Genomic DNA, 24,738 nt, shown 5'->3' on the forward strand with positions numbered 1-24,738 from the left:
AACAATTCCAGGACAAAACGTAATCTGAAAAACTACTGATACTGAATTCACAAGTGCACAGTTAGAAATCAATATCAATATTATCGCAGAGCATCCTCAATTTCATTAGATTCAAGTTCTGTGGACAGTATATATTGCACTTAGATCCAAAGAAAAGTATTACAGCTGCCTACATTTGGCAATGGGGTAAATGTACATGTCACAAAGCAGATATTCTGTCTGTAGTTTAATAATGAATACTAGATCATATCATATCTAGAAAGCATAAATAGGAGAGTAAATCACCCTTACAGCAGTGGAGTTTTCATGACCTAAACTCCTCGAACCCAATTATAACATTTCTGATAATTGTACACAGAATCGAATCAAACCTTGATAATGGTTTACCAAGTCTAGCAATAATATTATTAAAAAAGTAAAATACTGCCAATGCTGGAAATCTGAAACAAATGGTTGGAAGAAGGTCTGGCAGCATCTATGGAGAGAGGAACAGAGTTAATGTCTTGAGTCCATATGACTCTAAGAGACAAAGACTGTTGTGGTCTCAAAATGCTAACCCTGTCTGTCTGTCTGTCTGTCTGTCTGTCTCTCTCTCTCTCTCTCTCTCTCTCTCTTCCTCCTCCTCCCCATCCCCAGAGAAGCTGCTAGACCTACTGTTTATCAGCAGCATTTTTTGTGTCTGTTTAACAATAGTCCTATCCTTGTTAATTTTTCTCCACCCACCCCCTTACAAATTCATATTTTCTGCAGTGATCAGACTGAGTTACAATTTTCTCAAGTCACCCTACTATGAACTGACAACACCTAACTTACTCCATGATCTCAAAACATTGAATATAGTGAGGGAGTTTCATCTGAACACTCTCATAATGCAGAGAACCATTAGCACTGCAACAGGCTATTCCAAATAAATCTGTGGCAATGCTCTTGTTCCACATGTATCATCATAAGGATTACTATTGGAAAACTAATGAATCAGAGACCTTTGACAACTTTAATAATTCAGCTAACTAAATCAATTCAGCAAACTTGTATGCCAGTATTGCCCTCCTTGATTTGCTGATCATTTCCTAGATAATATACTTAATACAATGGAAAGCTCTGCACTACACGGTTAGTTATTTTATTTACCAGATGTTAGCCCTGTTCTATTAAACCTTTTCCTCCTTAAAAGCTGAATTTATGACCATTTACAAAGAAAGACAATGTGTTCAAGTGAAGACACTCTTCAAGCAAGCCACTGCTTGGAATTGTGGTTCTTAATCAAAAATGAGTGAAAACCTTTGCACTAAGGTATGCAGTCCAAATGTTCTCATTTTGTTTCCTCAACCAGCTGATCGCAGCTAGATAACTGGGACACAATTTTAACCTCACTGCCTCTGGATTACAGAGAAGAGGATTGATCATGCTCTTGACCATTATCAAGTGATCCTTGACAGAGATATGGAGGAGGACAGAAATGCAATTAACTGTGATGATCTCTGTGGTGGAATACAGTGTCAGTGATTACTGTCTTGAAGAATGGCTAAAAGCATGAGATACTGGAAAGTTCCAGCATTTGTATACCAATCCTCTATCATGAAGAGAGGAAAGGAGGGAAAATGAAAGTAAAAAATAATGTGATCTGGAATCAACCTAACAGTAAAAGGAAAATCTATCCAATGCACAACCAAATAACTGGCTATAGATTCACCCGTAATGGAGGCTGGTGTAAGACTGATACATATGCAGTGTTTCCCCATTTAAAGTGCTTTCTCAGAACATGTTTTCACTTCAGAGCAGTCTTCATGCAGTGAAACCTTTTAGAATAGTGCTGCCAAGCATGACCTTACATTTCAGAATAGTGTGGTTGACAGGCCTTATAGTGGACTGCGTGGACTGCCTCTGTTGTTATATCCCTATGTTCCAGTTTGCCTTGGTGGCACAATGAGTCATTCCAACTTGTCCTGCTGAGAGGTGATTCATCCCTAGCTTGTACTGATTGGACAGAGGCCAATTCCTAATTTCTGCTGATGGAATGAGAGTGGATCCTATATTATCCCAATAGGGCTGACTCCTGATATGTTAGGTATGTTAAGCAAATGACAGGTGTGATAGAGTCAGGGTTCCATCAATTCACAAAGCTGTCAGTCACTCCTTTGTAAATCAGTATTTATTCCAGTTCAGAATCTTTGGAGCATTTTTGTGGATGCTTACCGTATTAGAAAATAAATCAAGAATTCTAGGAAGTCTCCCATTGTTGGGACTTTTACATCTCTTAAGTTAGAGGCAAGATTTAGAAATTGCTTTGAAAATTTGTGCAAGTATTAGAAAATTCTTTGAAGATCTGTCTAATGCTGTTATACTGATCTATCTCTCTAAGAACTGAACAGTTTGCATTTCTTCTTGTTACTACTGAATGAATCACTATTGAAAAGGGGATCACAGAATCTTTGATTATGCAACAGAATTACACTGCCTAAATAAACATGATAATCTGGAAAATTCCCATCAATCAATAACTCAGCACTGGTGTTTTACAGTGAAAACCTTAAACATTAAAATTCAGTGTCTAACCTCTTGTTTTTTTTTTGTTGATCTAAGGGCAGCAATGTAATGGGATTTGTTAGGAGTTAAGTGAATTTTAAGTTTTTGAAAAATGATGCACTAATTGGCAGAATGTTTGTATTTGCATTACACAGTTCCAAAAGATGGCCTGAAAAGTCAAACTGCATTTGACGAAATGAGATTGAACTATATCAAGGAGTTGAGGAGAGTTATAGCAAGAAATGAAAATAATTCTGGACAAAACTGGCAACGGTTTTATCAGTTGACCAAAGTCCTTGACAGTATGCATGAGGTAAGTTTTAAGAAAGTATCACTGTCTAACTATACATATTACCAAACATTTCTGAGCCTTGGGCTAAATTTTGTTTTTGCAGCAAACGTTGAGACCAACATTAAAACGATATTCACTGAGAGTGAGATTTAACCTTAGATCACTAAGTTGTTACACCCAGCATGGATAGTGCAATGAAAATGAAACTAACCCTGGGATTGTCATGAAATTTAGAAATTATAGTAAGTACACAGAATTCCACAATTTACTTGTCTTTTAGACCCAGGTTAATAGGAAGTAGATTTTTTTACTTAACAAGAATTACTATTTATGACAAATAAATAGATTCAAGCCACAGTTAAACAGTTATAAGCTATTGACATAATAACTAAGAGTTAAAACCCTAGCCCCAGTATAAACTCCTTTCTAAGAATACATACAGACAGACCTCTTACATACAGAGGGAAAGATTAAGACGAGCAGTTCAGTGGTCCCTGTTCACACAGTTTGCTAAGATAATTCTTGTCCTCATCAGAAAGCTGCCTGTCTGTGTTCCTTCTCCAGATACTTTCATGAGTTTGCAGGAGGCACAGGGTGACTGGTTCCCATTTATGGACTTATGAATTAAAAGTCACATCTTACAGCAACCAAAAGGTGGAAATAAACTGGCTAACTTAGGGCTTGAAATGCTTTTTAATGCAGAGCACGAACAACTTTTTGTGCTGTGGAGATCTTATGGTTTCTGCTAGAACATTCATACCTCCAAGCTGGTTAGCTAACTGTGAGCCAAGCACATTGTTGATAGGCAGAAGGCCTTTGTCATTGATAACTGGTCACTAGTGCAAGACCAGTCAGTTACTTACTGCCAGCCAAAGCTTTACCATAGCTCTATTCATACTCACCTCTTGGTTTCAGCTAATCTGCAAACCAGGTTTCCACCTCAGCTTGAACAAACAGCTATGTAAACAATACTTACAATGATGTCAGGTTACTTGTTTTTAAAAAGTGAAGCAATCCTTCAATCTTTTTCATTTTTAAGACAGTTCTTTTCCCAATTCAGTACACCGACAAAAATACAGAAAATCAAAATACAGTCTTTTACATTGTCATAAGTTGCTCAAACTAAATTGGTTTTAAATTGCCCTTGGTGGCCAAATTATCAAGTGCTGGCTTCTTGCAATATCAGTCACGACTATTTAAAGAACAGCGTCAGTGAATAAAGCAAATAAAAATCTTTAAGCAGTAAATGGCTTTTAGAGATCCTGATGAGATAACATCAATATTTTCACTAAAAGATGTATTAATAATCACTGGCTCATGGAATCCCTTGCTGGTTTGTGTTCAGTTTTCTTGTTAGACTGTGATCACTTGGCCTGATGTTTGACAGTTGGCATAATGAATCTGCATACTTTCGTACCTGGCTTCCTGCACAGAGGAGGTGAAAAGGCAAACATATTGTTTAGGTAGTAAAAGGACAGGCTGGAGCATTTGTTTTTGCCTCATTCATTCTGAGCTTTACAGCATTTTGGTGTTTGTCCTCAAGATTGTTGCTGAAAGAACTGACTAACTATGATGTCCCTTTGCACCTTTCAACTACTCACAATGTGCACATTGTTTTTAAAGTGGAGGTTGACCCCATCCCCCCACCCCCACCCCAAGAATCAAAACCGATACACCTAAAGAGGAGCACCTCACCCTATAATCTGCAAAAAGAGGGTGAAAAGTGATGTAACCTGCTTTCTAGCAACTTCTAGTGGTTAAGTAAAATAAATCCCTGACACTCACTTCAAAATCAACAAGTAATAACTTATTTATCTAACTCTAACAATGAACAAATTAACTAAACAATTAACAAACCAAATAAATCTCATTTAACTACAAACTATTCCTGAATAAAACAAGTTGGTATGCTGTTCCAATAAGTACAATTCCCACTCATATAACAAAAAAAAACTAGTCTCTCGAAATCTCGAGAGAGAGAGAGAGAGAGAGAGCACTGAGGGCTGTTAGCTCTGGCAGATGGCAGTTCACCCTGGGATCTTGTCCAACTGCCTCCTTGTATACCCTTGATAACATATCAATATTTCTTACAATAGAATTGGTCCTATGTTGTCAAAACCATTAGATTTAAATTTAATTGATTTTGGTATCTAAGTGTCTGGTTCAAACTGAGTGGCTAAATTCAAAAAACCTGTTGTCTCAATAAAAACTGCTGCTTGATCTACTAGCTTGTATTGAAAGACAGTACAATGTTGCAGTTCGGACTCTGTGAGCAGCAGGTTGGGCGTGTGCTGGTGCACAGAGATCCATTTTAATCTTTACACATTCAAAAAACACCATCTTTTAAAGAGACCATGCAATGCTTCCCCTCCTAGCATCTTACAATTTTACACACAGCAAATTCTAACTTCCTGTCTCACAATCTACAATTATTCTACCCAACTTCACAACAACATTAGCATGATTTCTTTGTGTCTCTTCATAGATTCAGGCAAACATCCTAAACATTACAGTGTGGAGCAGTTTGAAAACATTATCCCTCTATTTTAGAATTGTTTCTGAGGTGTCATATTTTGGATAGAAACCTTAATTTCTAAAAACAAACAATTTATTTTGAGGTGTGATATTTGGATCTTGGCTGAATGTGGCAGGGCGGCTCCCTATTGGAATTGACTCTGTTGCATAATGCACTTTCCATCAACTATTACCCTGCCGTGGCATAATACAGACCAATCTTCACATTAGGTCTAGATATCATAGGTTTGAATTGAATTGGAAAGAATGAGCCTTTACATGCAACTGAAGTTGAACTGGTCAAAATTCACAAACTGAACATGTATTCTCAACAATCACTGTGGAAACTGTGTGTGAAAAAGGAATGCAAACATAGATTGAATTTAACATGATGAATATTTGCAATAAAAATATCATCCAATTTTAACATTAAATGTCTCATTTCATGTACTGTACAAAAATGTTTTTGTTCCAGTGAGTGTAAAAAAACCTAGTCAACACAACAGAATCTAATTTTCTCAAAATCGTTTGATTATTACGATAGAGTTAAGTCAAAGGCCAGATTATAATTTGTCATTTTCCGTAAAACTTTGGTTACAAAATTTGACAAGGCCAGAAAAGGGGCAAGCAAATCACAATATGCAATTAACTTACGTGTAACTGATGAAAGCAGCATGCAAACATGCATTATTGGAGCATGCAGCCAGAACGAAGCATATTGTTGAGTGGCTGCCTATCTGATCAAACCATGAAAGACTGGGACTTAAGCCAGCTTTCACCAACTAAAGAGCAGGTTATTTCTGCTTGCATTCATAGAGTAGAGCTCTGTATTTTAAAAAAAAACACTGAATCATGGCAAGGTTGGTCGTCCAGATTTTCTGGTGCTACACTGGAAATCTTGTGAAGGAGCTGCTGAGGAGGAATGATTCCATTTTACCACAGGAGGCTGTCCTGACAAGAAGGCTCTGGGACCAGGTGGCTGTTTTGGTCAGCGCCAGGAATCTAGTTCCCTGTACCTTGGTGCAGTGCTGCATGAAGTTCAGTATTGAGTGGTTGAGTTGCACAAATGCATGTTTAAATACTGAATTCAACAACCTGTACCACTTAGCTCACATCTTGTATCTAGCCACCACAGAGCAGTAGACAGCTGCATGTCCTTACCTACACGGAGGAGATGATGGTTACCAATTATCATAACAACCATTGTGGAGGCCGTGGCCAGCATTGAGATTGAGCATTTATCTATGATATACTACCCTCCCCATCACCAACAACAACAGAATCCAAGCCTTTGGCTTCATCCTTCCAGGCACCCAAAAACTAACCTGATCAGGCAGTGGTTAAGGACAAAGACCAAACAAACAGAGCTGAAGAAGGAATAACATTACTCATGCACACTTTTGTGGCTATCAGCTCAGATACTGAAACTGCATAGAGGCTTAGTTGAGAGGTAAGATCTGCATTTCACGAAACAAAAGGCACAAATGGCCTTTAGATAGGGCAAAGAGCTAAATGCAGGCAGCTGCCATCCAAGCTGAAGTGATGTTGTCTGAAGTCGGGTTTTCTGGACCAGAATGTTCTGCAGGTCTCAAGGAATTAATCATAGAATCATAAAGTAATACAGCATGGAAACAGGCCCTTTGGCCCAAACTGGTCCATGCTAACTGTGGTGCCCACTCAGCTAGTTCCAATTGTCTGCATATATCCCTCTAAACCCTTCCCATCCATGTACTTTTTAAATGTTACAGTTGTACCTGTCTCAACCACTTTCTGTGGCAGCCCATTCCATATACGTTCCACTTTCTGTGTGAAAAAGTTGCCTCTCAGGTCCTTCTTAAATCTTTCCCATCTCACCTTAAACCTATGCCCTCTAGTTTCAATTCCCCATCCCTGGGAAAAATGCGTTCATCCTATCCAACCCCTCCTGATTTTATACACTTCAATAAGGTCACCCCTCATTCTCCTATATTCCAATGAATAAACTCCTACCCTGGCCAACCTCTCCCTATAACTCAGGCCAACTAGTCCTGGCAACATCCTCATGAATATTCTTTGCTCTCTTTCCAGTTTAACTGTGTCTTTCCTGTAAGAGGATGACCAATACTCCAAGTGCGACTTCACCAACGACTTTTACAAGTGTAACCTAACATCTAAAAGATTTGTCAGACATGACATCCTGTGCACAAATCCATGTTGACTATTCATAATCAGATCTTGGTTATCCAAATGTTGGTTAATCCTGACCTTCAGTATCCTCTCCAACAAGTTGCCTAACACTGACGTCAGGCTTACTGGCCTGTAGTTCCCTGGCTTGTCTTTGTTACCTTTCTTTAACAATGGAACAACATTAGTCACTCTTCTGGAACTTCACCAGTGGCTAAATTTGAAGCAAAAATTGCAGCAAGGGCCTCTGCTTTTCTAGAGCAAGCATGGGACCTGGCATCAGGATCAATAGCTGCTACACTGATGGAGATAACGTTGGCAAGTCAGGCCCAGTGATGAAAGATGGCTCCTGAGGATTGACAATTTCATCATTGGTTGGACCCAGGTGACAAAGTGGTGGCAGAAGGGCATCATAGCAAAATCAACGAGGCGAGTCCAGCAGTGAGAGATGCGTCTGTGACATTGGAGAGTCCAGAGCGAATGGTGACAAGGTGGTGGCTGTGAAGAATGGGCCCAATGTCAAAAGATGGTATCTTTGAGATGGTGACTTCAATGTTGGTTGGGTCCAGGGTAGATGGCAGTGAGGCTATGGAGGCGTGGTGGCACAAAGGCGTTGTTGATGATAGACTCTCTTTAAGCTGTATTGTTCTATATCTGTTATTCTTAAAACTATTTGAAGTGGCACCATAGTGTGGTGACAGTGGAAAAGCTTTTCACTGTATTTTATTGTTTTTCTCACTGTAAAATATGCATGACAATAAAAATCATTCATTCACTCAGTTTCCCGCAGGTTCAGTCAGGTAGATGGGTGACTGCCAGGAGAGGTAGGCAGGTAGTGGAGGAGTCTCCAGTGGCTATTCCCTGACTTACAAGTATACCGTTTTGAATACTGTTGTGGGGTAAGCATCTCAGGGTATTATAAAAGCAGCAGCCAGGCCTGTAGCACCACAACTGGCTCTGCTGTAGCGCCGGGTTGGGCAAAGTCCAAGCAAGCGATATTGGTAGGAGACTTACTAATTAGGGGCACAGTGTTGCATTTCTGTGGCCGTGTTCAAGATTCCAGGATGGTGTGTTACCTCTCTAGTGCCAGAGTCAAAGATGTCTCTGAGCAGTTGGGTGAAATTCTTAAGGGGGAAGGTGAGCAGTCAGAGGTCATTGTACACATTAGTACCAATGATATAGGTAGTAAGAGGTCCTGCACAGTGAGTACAGGGAGTTCAGAAAGAGGCTGAAAAGCAGGACCTTGAGAGTAGTAATCTCTGGGTTACTACCAGTGCCATGTGCTTGTGAGGCAAGGAATATGAAGATAGGAGAGATGAATGCAAGGCTAAGGAAAGGGTGCAGGGGCAGGGTTTAAGGTTCTTGGATTATTGGCACCTCTGCTGAGGCAGAGGTGACCTATATGAGAAGGATGGGTTATACTTAAACTGGAGGGGAGCCAATATCCTCACACAGATGTTCACTAGTGCTACTCAGGATGGCTTAAACTAGACAGGCCGGGAGCTGGGAACCAGAGCAGCATGTTGGCAATGAAGGGATTGAGGGGAAGGTAGATATTAGCACCAGTAAGACAGAAAGGAAGGACAGGTAAATGAACACAATGGTCCTAATGGGCTAAAGTATGCTTATTTCAATGTAAGGAGTATTATAGAAAAGGCAGATGAGCTTAGAGCCTGGATCATTACCTGGGACTATGATGTTGTCAGGATGAGAGAGGGACAGGATTGGCTGCTCTACTTTCCAGGGTTTTGTCGTTTTAGATGCATAGAGAGGAAGGTAAAAGAGGTGGAGGAGTTGCATTATTAATTAGGGAGAATCTTACATCTGCACTCAGAGAGGATATACTGTAGGCTCATACACTGAGGCAATATGGAGAGTGCTCAAAAATAAGATGGGTGCAGTCACTCTGATAGGGTTATACTGTAGGCCACTGAACAGCCACCGAGACATTGAGGAACAAATATGTCAGCCGATTATGGAAACATGCAATAACAACAAGGTTGTCATATTGGTAACTTCAACTTCCTCAATATAAGACTGGGACTCCCTTAGAGCAAGAGACTTAGACAGGGTAGAGCTTGTTAAGTGCATCCAGAAGGGTTTTTGAAAGAATATATGGATAGTCCAAATGGACAAAGGGATTCCTGATGAAGGGCTTTTGCCCGAAACGTCGATTTCGCTGCTCGTTGGATGCTGCCTGAACTGCTGTGCTCTTCCAGCAACACTAATCCAGTAAAGGGCCATGCTGCCCTTGTATTGGCCAATGAGCCTAGCCAGATGACTGAAATTTCAGTGGGAGAGCATTTTGGAAACAGTGATCAAAACTCTTTAAGTTTAAGATAACTATGAATAAGGATAGGTCAGGACCTAGAACATAGAACAATACAGCACAGAACAGGCCCTTCGGCCCACGATGTTGTGCCGAACTTCTAACCTAGATTAAGCACCCATCCATGTACCTATCCAAATGCCGCTTAAAGGTCGCCAATGATTCTGACTCCACCACTCCCACGGGCAGCGCATTCCATGCCCCCACTACTCTCTGTGTAAAGAACCCACCCCTGACATCTCCCCTATACCTTCCACCCTTCACCTTAAATTTATGTCCCCTTGTAACACTCTGTTGTACCCGGGGAAAAAGTTTCTGACTGTCTACTCTATCTATTCCTCTGATCATCTTATAAACCTCTATCAAGTCACCCCTCATCCTTCGCCGTTCCAACGAGAAAAGGCCGAGAACTCTCAACCTATCCTTGTACGACCTACTCTCCATTCCAGGCAACATCCTGGTAAAGCTTCCACATCTTTCCTAAAGTGAGGCGACCAGAACTGCACACAGTACTCCAACTGTGGCCTAACCAAAGTCCTGTACAGCTGCAACACCTTGCAGGAATGTGCTAAATCGTGGGAGGGCAAATTACATAAGTATTAGGCAGGAGCTATGGAATGTTGATTGGGCAGAGCTGTTATCGGGCAAGTCTATATTTGACATGTGGGAGTTGTTTAAAGGCCTACTGATCAGAGTTCAGGACCGGCATGTTCCAGTAAGGAGGAAAGACAAGGATCCTGGACAATGAAGGGAGGTTGTGAATTTAGTCAAACAGGAAAAAAGAAGCATATGTAAGGCTTTAGGAAGCAACAATCAGACAGGGCCTGTGAGGAATATAAAAAGCAGGAAAGAACTCAAACAGAGAATTAGAAGAGCAAGAAGGTGCCATGAAGAGTTAAAGAGAATCCCAAGGCATTATATACATACATTAAAAGTAAGAGGATAACTCTAGAGAAGGTAGGATCACTCCAGGATAAAGGAGGGAACTTGTGCTTGGAGGCAGAGGAACCTAAATGAGTACTTTGCGTCAATATTCACCCAGGAGAAGGATATGGAGGGTAGTGAGATTTATATGGAGCATGCTAATATGCTATGGCCTTTTGAGTTCAAGAAAGAAATGGTGTTGGATCTTTTGAAAAGCATTAAGGTGTAGAAGACTTCAGGGCCCAGTGGTATCTACCCCAGGATATTGGGAGAGGCAAGAGAAGAAATTGTTGGGGTCTTAACCAAGATCTTTGTATCCTTGCTAGCCACTGGAGAGGTCCCGGATGACTGATGAGTAGCTAATGTTGTTCCTCTGTTCAAGAAGGGAAATCAGGATAATCCAGGAAACTATAGGCTGATGAGTCTCGCATTGCTAATTGGGAAGCTACTGGAGAGAATTCTTAAGGACAGTCAGCATTGCTTTGTGTGGGGAAGATCATGTCTTACTAACTTGATTGGATTTTCCGAGGTAACAAAGGTGATCGATGAGGGTAGAGCAGTGGATGTTGTCTACATGGTTTTTAGTAAGGTTTTCAACAATGTCCTTCATGGTAGGCTCATCCAGAAAATTAAGATTCTTGGAATCCACGATGACTTGGCCACATGGATTCAGAATTGACTTGCTCATAGAAGGCAGAACGTAGTGATGGAAGAATGTTTTTCTGGCTGCAGGTCTGTGACTAGTGGTGTCCCACAGGGACCCATACTGGGACCTCTGCTGTTTGTGATATATATAAGTGACTTGAATGAAAATGTGGATGGGTGGGTTAGTATGTTTGCGGACGATACAAAGATCTGTGGAGTTGTGAAGTGTAGGTTGTCAAAAGTTACAGCTGAATATAGATCAGTTGCACGTATGGGTGGAGAAATGGCAGATGGCATTTAATCCAGGTAAGTGTGAGGTTCTGTACTTTAGGGGATCAAATGTTAAGAAAAAGCATACAGTTAATGGCAGGACCCTGAACAGCATTGATGTACAGAGGGATTTTGGGGTTCAAGTCCATAGCTCCCTGAAAGTGGTCGTGCAAGTGGATAGGGTGGTAAAAAAGGCATATTGCACACTCACCTTTATTAGTCGGGGAATTGAGTACAAGAGTCCGGATGTCATGTTGCAGCTTTATAAGTCTTTGGTTAGGCCACACTTAGAGTGTTGTGTTTAGTTCTGGTTGCCACAATACAGGAAGGATGTAGAGGCTTTGGAAAGGGTACAGAAGAGGTTTATCAGGATGTTGCCTGGATTAGAGGTTATGAGCTATAAGGAGAGGCTAGAAAATCTTGGATTGTTTTCTCTGGCATGGCGGACACTGAGGGGAGACTTGATAAAAGTCTATAAAAGTATAACATGCATTTACAGGGCTGATGGTGAGAACATTTTTTTTCCCAGAGTTGAAGTATCTAATACTATGGGGCATGAGAGGGGGAAAGTTCAAAGGAAATGTGAGAGGCAAGGTTTTTATACAGAGACTGGTAGAAGTCTGGAACATGCTGCCAGGGGTGCTGGTAGAGGCAGCTACAATAGGGACATTTAAGGGACTTTTAGAGAAGCCCATGAATTTGCAAAGAACGAAGGGATATGGATAAAGGGCCCGCAGAAGAGATTAATCTAATTTGGCATCATGTTTGGCACAAGATCATGGGCTGAAAGGCCCGTTTCGATGCTGTACAGTTCTATGTTCTACTATCATTTTACAAATATTCAATCCCAGAGAGCCATCACTCCGAAGTCAATTGTTAATATCTTACTTAACTGACACTTCCCACTTCTTTTTCTTTGCAGTGCTTAAACATGTTTTGATTCATTTTGGGCATCCTGGCATGATTCTTTCTCAGTTCAACAGCCTATTCTTTTTCAGTTCCAACAATGTGAAGACTACAAACCCTTACAGTTTAGAAGCTTCATGAATTCAAAACACTTTGGCTAAAGTGGCTGCTTCCCACAGACTAAAACTTGATTCTCCTGCAAGAAGCAAACTGTTCTCCCTCCTGAACTGAATTCCTGATTCTTCTAAATTGAAGTCAGAAGTTAAATGGAGATGGCCTTTGGTTTGTTATAAACTCAGCAAAATAAACATTCCATTCATTTACACCACTGGTGTCCTGCCAGGCACTTGACTGAAGCTATGTATATTCTGGGGCATGAGTGTCAAATGACTTCCTGACCATTTAAAACAATAGAACTGTCAAAAATATATCTGGCAATATCCTAAAATTCAAATCCTAAATGGTAATACATCTTTCATCATACCTTTTAATTAAGAATGAAGATGTTCAGCATTTAACACACCACTCGCTGTAGAGTTCACTAACCTTTAACATCAATATAATCCTGCAAACACTTTGACCAACTCAACAACAGGCAGGAGAAATCAATCATCCACTAACCAATGTTAGTAGCCAATGATTGCTTTAGATTTAACTAGCAGGGTTCCTTCTTATCATTGAATGCATGATTAACTACCTCAAGTTAAGCGGAGGCATTCATTGGATCATTCTGGTCAAAAATTGCATCAGTAGAGTCAAATTAGTACTAAAAGCTTACTGACATTCTGATTTGCCTGCTCTGCATATATCAGATATATTGCCAAAATAGTGATTGTTGTGGGGAGCACCAGCATGTTATCTCAGACTCTTCTGTGTCTGAAAAGTGATGTCTGTAACACCAAAATTATGAGTACCACCGAATTAGATTTTGCAGCTTTTATCTACTCAATTGAAAGAAATTTATTTATGTGAAATTAACACCATTTTATCACACATTCGGTTATTAATATTACACAAGGTGATTTCATTCAAAAATTATAACAAATCAGTTGTGTCAATTGATTGTGTGATATAATTAGAAGTTCCCACTGATCATCATATTGAGCAGCCTTTGCCATGTGAGTTTCTGTAAACTAATAATCGTCATGATGTGTGATACCTTTTGATTTTTGTTGCATTCCTTCCCTATGAAATCAGTTAACACCTGAAAACAACTTATTATATAAAATGTAAATGCAGTCGGATAGATTGCTTTTGGTTCTTGAGCCCTTCTCGCATCTTTAAATAGGCACAACTAATAGTTGCATTCTGGTGTGGCAACAAAAATACTCCTATTTTCTACAATTATAGTTAAACATTCCCAAAAGATACGATTCTGCTTGGAATCTATATTGAATGGGAATAAGCACACTTTAAATTTGAATAACCAAATTTAAGGACAACCAAACTTCACTTAAATGTGAGGCCAAAAACTAATTTCCTCTTGCAATCTGTTTTGGTTGTTGACAAAATTTTCAGTAATACTAAATCTTGAATCAGCTGCTGAAAGTGCACTGTCACCACACTGCTCCCTGCTGGACTGCTGATGATGCACAATAATAATCTTTTACTGAGGAAATGAACAGAAAGTCTTGTTGTCAACCTTACCTGCAAAATTTAGCCATAACCGTACAGTTACAATTTGTGAGTAAAGGAACAGAATTTAAATGTTCTGTCAGTTTCACTGCACTGGCTATTTGTTGATTGTTAGTGCTATCAGCAGGGGCCAGGAATTTGACAGAGATGACTATGGAATCATGAATCACAATTGCTTTCCTGTAGGTTCTGCCCGCGTCCTGCCAGGTGCGCAACATGGGACCAAGAATCGGCTTTATGCAGTGGTCTATAATGCTAGATTGGCTCCATAATCCAATTGACGTTTTAAAATAATTTACTGAACTTTTGGTTTTGATTGCATGGGAATGTCTTTCTCATCTTCAGATGGGCTTCTGTCCATTCCTGGAGTGTTTATTGTACAAATCACAGTCTGCCAGGTGTTTTCAGCAGCAATTTCCACATGGAGTTTCACTGTGAATCTATTACCACAATTTTAACAGGACCCCCTGAGAAACAGTAGAAACAACTCAAAAGCATTAGCCATTGCCCAAGTATGGCAATAGTTTGGGAGATCTTCAGCTGAGCTTTTCCTAATTATTCTGAGCCAGCAAGCACAACTGTACCTGGTACACTGAAAAACTACTAACTCCAAAATAGATAAAAATCACACAACACCAGGTTATATCCAACAGGTTTATTTGGAAGTACTAGCTTTCGGAGCGACGCTCCTTCATCAGGTAGCTAGTGGGGCAGGATCATAGAACACAGAATTTAAAGCAAAAGATTACAATGTCAAGCAATTGAAATGATATATTGAACAAACCTGGATTGCTGTTAAGTCTTTCATCTGTTAGAGTGGGTTGCAAATTTCAATTCATTAATATGTAAATCCCAGAACTACTTTCAACTCATTCCCGCGATAATTTAAGGTTATATAAAAAAAGGTGACATCTCAGCTCCGACAGTGCATTGAAGGTGTGAGATTAGAGTCTGTCTGTATTCAGACCGTGAGTCAGACTGGTTCTACTTCCAAAATAGAAATTTATAAAATGTCACATGGATTGACTGCCCACAATTGTGTGCTTCTTGAACAAAATAGAATATGTCTGCAAATACAATTCCGCAAATGCACGCACACACATGTATGAGTCTATAGGGTGAAATTGCATTTGCAGAATTTTATTTGAAGATAATTCTATTTTGTTCAAAAAGCACACAATCTGTAGGCAGTCAATCTATGATATTTTATAAATTCCTACTTTGGAAATAGAAGCAGTCTGACTCAAGATTGGGATACAGACAGACTCTAACCTCACACCTTTACTGCATTGTCTGAGCTGAGATGTAAGCTTTTTTTGATAAAACCTGAAGTTATCTTGGGAATGTGACTTGAAAGGAGTTCTGGGATTTACATATTAATGAATCAAAATCTGCAACCCATTCTAACAGATGAAAGACTTAAAGCAAAAGACCACAGTCATACAACTGATGCAATATATTGAACAAACCTAGATTGCTATTAAGTTCTGTGTTCTACGATCCTGCCACACTAACTACCTGATGAAGGAGGAGCATGCTGAAAGCTAGTACTTCCAAATAAACCTGTTGGGCTATATCCTGGTATTGTGCGGTTTTTAACTTTGTCCACTCAAGTCCAACACCAGCACCTCCACATCAGTATAAAGTAGGTAATATTGAGAGCTGAGTTTCATAGAGCACCAGAGTATGTGCAGATATCATGAGACACCTCATGGTGTCAGTCAAATGTAGACTTACATTGATGGTCATAGAAAACCTGACAAACAGTGGGTTTCTTTGTGTTTCTGGAGCCGGTGCTTCCTGAGACAAGGTATTGTCAGTTATGTGATGTTCTCCTGTGGTTTTGTGATAGCATGAGCCCCCATAGTCATATATATCCTGCTGCTTTCTGAGCCTCAACTTGCAGTACAATTTATTTAGAAATTAGATTTTAATGTTGCTGTTAGTTTGATATTTGTTAGACACAAACTGTCATCTTGTAGATTGTAATTGGTGCATGTTATCACTCCAAAAATGGACAAGCCAGCTTCTCAGCTAGGAAGAGTTTGCACAATAGTTTAAGAATAGTATTTCAAATGTCAAATGTCCTGAGAACCACTTCCAGAGGTATAGTAAAAAAAATAAAAAGCAATTAACATCAACAGTAACTATATCATCATCTTATTGAATGGCATGGTATTGAATTACATCGGGCTTCTTGACAAAACTGAAGCTGGCAGCTATTTCAGTGTGGTAACAATTTTAAAATTACACTACTTTTTTTGCTGAGATGCTGAGCTTTGTTATTAGCTCACAGCTTCCCCTAAGGGCACAAATTTACCATACAACACCTCACCAGGAGCCACCACTGAGTTACATTGGAAGAGAGGTAGGAGTAGGTCACCCTCCTTGTAAGAGCTGTTTATAATGGAAATTTGTGAAAATTAAACATTTTAATTATCTATAAATGTGTTTGCATTTGAGAAAAATGAAATAGCCAAAAATCCATGACTCAGAAAGTTGACCTGAATTATATTTCTCAGTGTCCCTCCACCCTGACACTGTCAGAGTTTAAGGGATCAATGAAGGGGCTCTCAAATTATGATGGGACCAGCAAATTCCTTCATCGCTCGTAGATTTCGTCACCCACGAACTAATGTTGCTAGTATTCTGCCACTTGCCCCTCAGAAACCACTGTCTATTCAATGATGGGATGTAGGTGTCCCTGGCAAGGCCAGCATTTAATTCCCATTCCTATTTGCTCTTGTTTTGCATGTTTTCTTGGCCACATTACTCCCATTCCCGTATATAACAGCAGTTCTCTCAATTTTTATTTCTCATATACAGGCAGCTGGCCATACGGCTAGTTGGACTCATCTTCTGGAGAACACCTCATTTGCCAGACCATGCAAGCTTCCATTTTGTGCCACGTTTCATATAGGCAGAGGAAGTTGGAACTCCCACTATTGGCAAATCCCCAATACCCACCACACTTGATAGGACTGGTTTCCAAAGGGACAGGCCTTTGGAATTTTGTCCCTTACCATGTCAAGTAGGATTTTTCAACTTAACAAAAGATGGGTTTCGGCTAGGTGATGAACCATTCTCTGAGCTGGAAGTGGAACTGATTCAACTGGTCTTTCAAAGAGCCAACACGCAGTCAAATTGCAAGTTGTTTTGTGCTGTATTGTTCTAAGACAATATAAAAAGCAGCAGCCAAGGTCAAGGTTGTGTTACTGATGACTGTAGGTGCTGTTCGAAGGCTATTGTACTGCAAGTGTTGTTTTCAGTAGTGCAGACCACTTATGGCCCCAGTTGTGCATCACACCGCAGTAAGAAAACCAATAGAAGACTTATTAAGCATGATGATTCAGGGACGCTAAATGGATAACTGTGATATTTTCACCTTCTGTTCTTGATGGAGTTGAACTAATAAAGTTCAGATAAACTAAGACACCAAGGGAAGTCCCAGCTCATTTTTAAAAATAGTGACACAGATGTAGAAATCTCAGACTCTGTTTCTAATTCTGCACATCTTTTCCCTACAGCTGGTCAGTGGGCTACTGCAGTTCTGTTTCTATACATTTGTGGAATCAAAGGCACTGAAAATTGAGTTCCCGGATATGCTGGTGGAGATCATCAATGACCAGTTGCCAGAGGTTACAGCAGGAATGACCAAATCCCTTCTTTTTCACAAGAAGTGATCCTTTTAAAGTTGAACTTTGCCTTAAATTTTCCTCCTCATGTTTTGCTGGCTTTAAAAATTATTTTAGCAGGCTTGGTGTCCTGTACGTCGCTACACACTAAAGAAATGCTTAATGAAGGTTTGGGACTGATATAACATGGAACTACATTAATGAGATGAAAATGGATATGTTCAAAGGTTAAAAGGAGGCCGGGGAAAAGTATTTTTTGAAAGAAATATATTTTGGCAGGAAAAATTGTAATACAGTCTCTTTTCTAAAGGTAATTTTTTTGTAAAGTGAAATGTTTCTGCATGCATAAACATCTGACGTTTACAGTGTATTTAAGAAAGGGAAAGCTGTGCCTTTTTAGTATCATATCTAATTTAACCATTTTACAGCATTTGCTGTAAATAAACCACAGATATACTAGCTGACTTATATTAAATATTTCTTCTATTTTGTAATTAATTTTATGTTAATTAATTTTTCCCCTTTGCCCGTCACTAGTGTCTTTTGCTTTGTAACAATATCGCTCTTGCTGCGCTGTTAGGAGGCTTTTCAAGTTCCATCCTGTTGTTTTGTGCCGTAGCAATAGGGAAGTACTGGATAAAATGGCAAAAAGGTGCATATAGCTGACTTTTCTTACAACTTTCCAATAAATAAATCAAGTAGTAGGGTGGAACCATACCCTGATAATCCTAGGTTCTTTCCAACCTTTTTAGAATTGTCTAATAATTTTCTGTGCTTTGCTATAAAGTTTCTGTATATTATGCTGTTGGAGTCCTGATGTAGCACTTTTGGTAATCCATACACTGTACTTAGCCAAATGATATGCAGAATTATAAAATAGTTCTAAATAAGTTGATTTATATTTCCATGGAAGCACTTAAGCATCTACATTTGTGTCAGCAAAGAATATTAAATATATGATGATTAAATTACTAGTTCCACTTTTTAATGTCTTTTTCATTGTTATTGAGTCAATTGCTGGATGGGAGAATTATAATCAGTACACATTAACACAACAAAAAGCCTTTGTTCTCATAAGTGGCTATTTCCAGCCTGTCAGCTGGATACAAGGGACACATTATGGTTTCTAAAACCTTCCTAAACTGTTCTTAGCCCTGACCAATTAGGCAATCTGTTTCAGAGCAGCATGAGCCAGAATAGTTGAGACTTCCAGTCAGTTGGGGTACCTGCAGTAACCTGGAAGTTTAGATCAGGGTCCAGATAATTCTGTAACTTAACCTTTCTCTGAGAGGATAAATACCAGTACAGTAAATCAAACAAAGAAATTGACTGCACCCAGCTCCAGCGCTTCTTTTAATTCCTCTCCTGCATCATCCCAAATTTTCATCACTCCAACATTCGTGATCTTAGCCTCATCCACTTAGACCCCAAATTCTAAAATCCCTTTCCTAAAACTGTCTTTGCTCCTTCAAGATGATCCAATTCAAAATTTTCGTCATTACGTGTCTTTTATCTTTCTTTATTCTGTTGTGGGACATGCGTGTTGCTGGCTAGACCAGCATTCGTCACCCACCCTCCATTGCCCAGAGAACAGCTAAGAGTCAATCATATTGTGGGACTGGGGTCACATGTAGGCCAGACCAGGTAAGGGTGGTAGATTTCCTTCCCTGTAGGACATTAATGAACTAACTGCTCTTTGTTGCGAGGTATCAAATTTTGTTTGACAATGCTCCTTAGAAGCACATTGTGTCATTTTGCAATATTAAAGACATTATATAAATACCAGTTGTCTGTTTCTTTGCTGTTGATTATCACCAACAACATGCGAGAAGATTCACACAATTTTTTTTATTCAAAATGATAAATGTCCAACTTGCTGTTGAAAAAAGAATTATTATCCCTTTTTATGGAAAATAGTAAAGAGGTGGAAAGTTAAACTTCTCTGAAAGGGGAGCTGGCACAGACATGTCAAAAACTTCTCTCTTCTTGCACTGAAATTCTGATTGCTTAAGGAGTGAAAATATCATCTTATTTGACATTTTCCCATTACTGCAACTTTATCAGCATCAACATCTTAGTGTGATGATTGATGACAGAGTTCAAAGTTCACACTGCTGGAAAATACAGCACAAATACAAGGTAGAGGCTTGTGTCCTGAAATACAGTTGTGTTAATGGAATTGGAATTCTGACAAAATATTCCACACACCACATCAGTTGCTTTGTGCTTTATCACTTACTTCCTGATTCAGTTCGATCATCAAAGAAAGCAGAAGACTGTACAGAGAACAAGAAGCAAATGACAAATTTTCTTGTGCAATTCTCATGCTTTATCGTTTAAAAGCAACATAGACCTGTTAGCTAGCATTTTCACTACTTCTTAATAGTCTAAAATTAAATTATACCATTGATAAAAACTGACCTCTTTAAAGTACTGATATCAGGTTTTTGTATTAATTGACACTATTTCAGGCAAGGGCAAAAATGTGGCATCCCGGAAGATGGGGCAGCCTTTTCAAACAGGTAAGCAGAAAGTGAGAAAGCATGAAGAATTCATGGTGGGACCTATTAACAAATACTTAAATAACCTTTGAGACACAAAGTTTGTATAGGTTTGTTAGGCCTAGACAAAAGTCATCCACTGAATTGGGAGCATGGATCTGTTATGCTTGATTCAACCTGGGAAATTATGAACTATTTGCACCCAATAATAAAGTCAGTGTACCTTTCCAGACAGTGACTGGTACAGGGAATAAATTGCAGCTTAGAGCAATAAAGGTAAAATGTTTGGTATTATTTTCCTTTTGTTCACAGGATGTGGGTGTCTGACTAGGCCATCACTTATTGCTTATCACTAACTAACCTTGAGAAGGTGGTGGTGAGCTGACTCTTGAACCTGCTAATCATGTAGGTAGGCCTACATAGCTGTTAGGAAAGGAGTTGTAGCACTTTGACACAGCAACACTGAAGGAATAATGATATCTTTCAAAATCTGGATGGTGGGTGGATTGGAGGGGAACTTGCATGTAATGGTCATGGATTTGGCAGATGTTGTCTAAGAAGCCTTGGTAAATTTACATCAGGCATCTTGTACATGGTACACACTACTAGAACTGAGTGTTGCTTGTGGAGGGACTGAATATTTGTGGCTGAGGTGCCAATCAATCAGGCTTCTTTGTATGGATGTTATCAAGCCTCTTAAAGTGTTGTTTAAACTGCATACATTCAGGCAAATAGAGAGTATTCTATCATACCCCTGACTCATGCCTCATAGATGATGGACAGGTTTTGGGAAGTCAGGAGGTGAGTTTATCGCCACAAGATTCGTAGCATGTCTTGTAGCACTGTATTTGTATGGCTAATCCAGTTCAGTTTCTAGTCAGTGATAACCCCAAGGATGTTGACAGTGATAGATTTGGTGATGGTAGTGGAACGTCAAGGGACAATGATTAGATGCTCTCTTCCCAGAGTCCAACAAAGTGTGAAGCATTACAAATGAGAGAGAAGCCATGAGATATTTGTGTATATATAAACTAAAATACCTTAATTATGTTCTTCAACTGTCTTTTTTGTGATATTTTCAATGAGTGAAAACTTATACACTTTATTAAATTGTAACTGCCAAATATATTATTTTCATTTCATGAGTGTTTTTAATATTTATCAATGAGGAATTTAATGTCATGATAGTGCTACTTTAATGTAGTTATTTTACAGACTTAACTGATTAGCATAGAATAGGTCACCGCCGTTAGACCCCACCCCTCCAACTGTAACAAGGACAGAACGCCCCTAGTGCTCACCTTCCACCCTACCAACCTTCGCATAAACCAAATCATCCACCGACATTTCCACCACCTCCAAAAAGACCCCACTACCAGGGATATATTTCCCTCCCACCCCTTTTTGCCTTCCGCAAAGACCGTTCCCTCCGTGACTACCTGGTCAGGTCCACGCCCCCCTCCAACCCACCCTCCCATCCTGGCATCTTCCCCTGCTACCGCATGAATTGCAAAACCTGCGCCCACACCTCCTCCCTCACCTCCATCCAAGGCCCTAAAGGAGCCTTCCACATCCATCAAAGTTTTACCTGCACATCCACCAATATCATTTATTGTATCCATTGCTCCCAATGCAGTCTCCTATACACATTGGGCAGACTGGACGCCTCCTAGCAGAGCGCTTTAGGGAACATCTCCGGGACACCCGCACCAATCAACCACACCGCCCTGTGGCCCAACATTTCAACTCCCCCCTCCCACTCTGCTGAGGACATGGAGGTCCTGGGCCTCCTTCACCGCCGCTCCCTCACCACCAGACGCCTGGAGGAAGAACGCCTCATCTTCTACCTCGGAACACTTCAACCCCAGTTCCCCATGGGAGACTGGTTAGCAAGGTTAGATCTCATGGAATACAGGGAGAACTAGCCATTTGGAAACAGAACTGGCTCAAAGGTAGAAGACAGAGGGTAGTGGTGGAGGGTTGTTTTTCAGACTGGAGGCCTGTGACCAGTGGAGTGCCACAAGGATCGGTGCTGGGTCCATTTTTTTGTCATTTACATAAATTATTTGGATGTGAACATAGGTGGTATAGTTATTAAATTTGACACAATTGGAGGTGTAGTGGACAGCGAAGAAGGTTACCTCAGAGTACAACAGGAGCTTGATCAGATGGGCTGAGAAGTGGCAGATGGAGTTTAATTTAGATAAATGTGAGGTGCTGCATTTTGGAAAAGCAAATCAGTGCAGGACTTAAACTCTTAATGTAAGGTCCGAGGGAGTGTTGCTGAACAAAGAGACCTTGGAGTGCAGGTTCATAGTTTCTTGAAAGTAGAGTCGCAGGTCGATAACATAGTGAAGAAGGTGTTTGGTACGCTTTCCTTTATTGGTCAGAATACTGAGTACAGGAGTTGGAAGGTCATGTTGTGGCTGTACAGAATATTGGTTAGGCCACTTCTGGAATATTGTGTGGCATTCTGGTTTCTGATGTTGTTAAACTTGAAAGGGTTCAGAAAAGATTTACAAGGACGTTGCCAGAGTTGGAGGATTTGAGATATAGAGAGAGGCTGAATAAGCTGGAACTGTTTTCCCTGGAGCTTCGGAGGCTGAGGGGGTGACCTTATAGAGGTTTATAAAATCATGGAGGGGTATGGATAGGGTAAATAGACCAAGTCTTTTCCCTGGGATGGGGGAGTCCAGAACTAGAGGGCATAGGTTTAGGGTGAGAGGGGAAGAATATAAAGGAGACCTCTGGGGTAATATTTTCATGCAGAGGGTGGTACGTGTATGGAATGAGCTGTGGTGGAAGCTGGTACAATTGCAACATTTAAGAGGCATTTGGATGGATATATGAATAGGAAGGGTTTGGAGGGATATGGGCCGGGTGCTGGCAGGTGGGACTAGATTGGGTTGGGATATCTGGTCGGCATGGACGGGTTGGACCAAAGGGTTTGTTTCCATGCTGTACATCTCTACTACTCTAGTTGATCAATTATCCTTTATGATATTTTATTCAGATAAATGAAGATCGTCCTTTTAAATAATAGTTATTTGAAATCTGAGGTTAGAGGATAACCCAATTCTGTCATTACCCATTTGAATTTGGATGGTTCTTTTGGTTATGGTTGGTTTTATATTTAAATTGCTTCCATGTTTCTGTTAGCAGAAGCTAGCAATGCTGACACTAACTCAGAGTACACTTCAAACAAGTAAAAAAAACTTCCATATATTAGATGTTCGTTTAACAGCAGCTTTTTCTTACATGAGCAAAATTCTTTAATTTGCTTCACTGTCATCAACCTATTACGATCTTGATGATCTAGAGTAGAACAATAAGAAGTATTTACTTTGAAAATGTGTTCACACAAATTGATTATTATCATTATTTGTCCTAGCTGAGTCAGGCAGCAATATAAATGTCAGAGTTTCCCCTCACACAGTCTTGTGCAATCTAATGTACCAATTCATTACTAATCCTTGCTTAAAAAAAGCATTTTTTACTTGTGTTTTCTTGTTTTTATATATTTTTTAAAAATTTCATCTTAAAATAAAACTGTCTTTTACTTAAAACAAAGAACTGCTGATGCCCTAAGTCTGAAACAATAAAAGAGCTACAGGTCTGGCAGCGTCTGTAGGGAGACTGCAGAGTCAATGTTTCAAATCCAGTAACCTTTCTGAAGAAACAGACTCAAAATGTTAACATTGTTTTCTCTCCACAGCTGCTGTCAGACCTGCTGAATATCTCCAGCAGTTTTGCTTTGCCTATTTTACCTCACTGGGCTTCATAGTCCTATCTGTCAACTTATCGCTGCCTGTGAAACTCTCGGTGAACCAGTCCTCAGTTTCTGCAGTTATTCCTCACTGGAGTAGCATGTTAGAAATGAGGCCCTATTATCCAGCATTTGTTATTTAAAAATAAAGATTTTAGAAGTCCCCAATTTATCCACAAGGCAACAATAAATAATGTCAATAAAGCAAGACAGTAAAATTTTAAAATACTTTCCTTTGAACAACTCCAAGTCATCAGAATTAAAGTGATGCTTAAACAAACACAACTTTGCTCATGCAATTTATTATATTGTGAAACTAATAGTTCAACCAAAAAACGCAATAATGCTTAAAATTGAGCAGTTTGCTGCTCCTCTATGTTCTTTAGTGATTTGAAGAACAGTTTAAAATTGTTCAATTAATTAGCTTCTGTTTATATCACAGCTGTGTTAAGTGAGGAGGAAATTTGTTTAGGAAATTCTGATTTTGCTGTGTGCATGGAACTTTATCCCCTGACCCCATGTCACCGATTCCTTAGCTCAAACCGCAATTCATGTTCCTGTTCTCACAATGTGACTGAGATAGCATCCTTTGCTATTCTAGTCGCTATCAACGCCTACCGCAGAGCACAAAG

At 39.7% G+C, this 24,738-nt stretch overlaps 1 protein-coding gene across 3 annotated transcripts in view; it reads left to right on the top strand.

The window, feature by feature from the left end:
* Positions 1–18,827, top strand: part of nr3c2 (nuclear receptor subfamily 3, group C, member 2) — a 321,123-nt gene extending 302,296 nt beyond the window's left edge. For all 3 annotated transcript variants that reach the window (XM_072567406.1, XM_072566818.1, XM_072567476.1), the window contains exons 8-9: positions 2,682–2,839; positions 17,732–18,827. In XM_072567406.1, the coding sequence (XP_072423507.1) occupies positions 2,682–2,839; positions 17,732–17,887 (314 nt within the window). In that variant the 3' untranslated portion in view covers positions 17,888–18,827. The remainder of the gene's footprint in view (positions 1–2,681; positions 2,840–17,731) is intronic.
* Positions 18,828–24,738: the final 5,911 nt, after the last annotated feature.

Source organism: Chiloscyllium punctatum, chromosome 1 (genome assembly GCF_047496795.1).
Source record: "Chiloscyllium punctatum isolate Juve2018m chromosome 1, sChiPun1.3, whole genome shotgun sequence".
Lineage (NCBI taxonomy): Eukaryota > Metazoa > Chordata > Chondrichthyes > Orectolobiformes > Hemiscylliidae > Chiloscyllium > Chiloscyllium punctatum.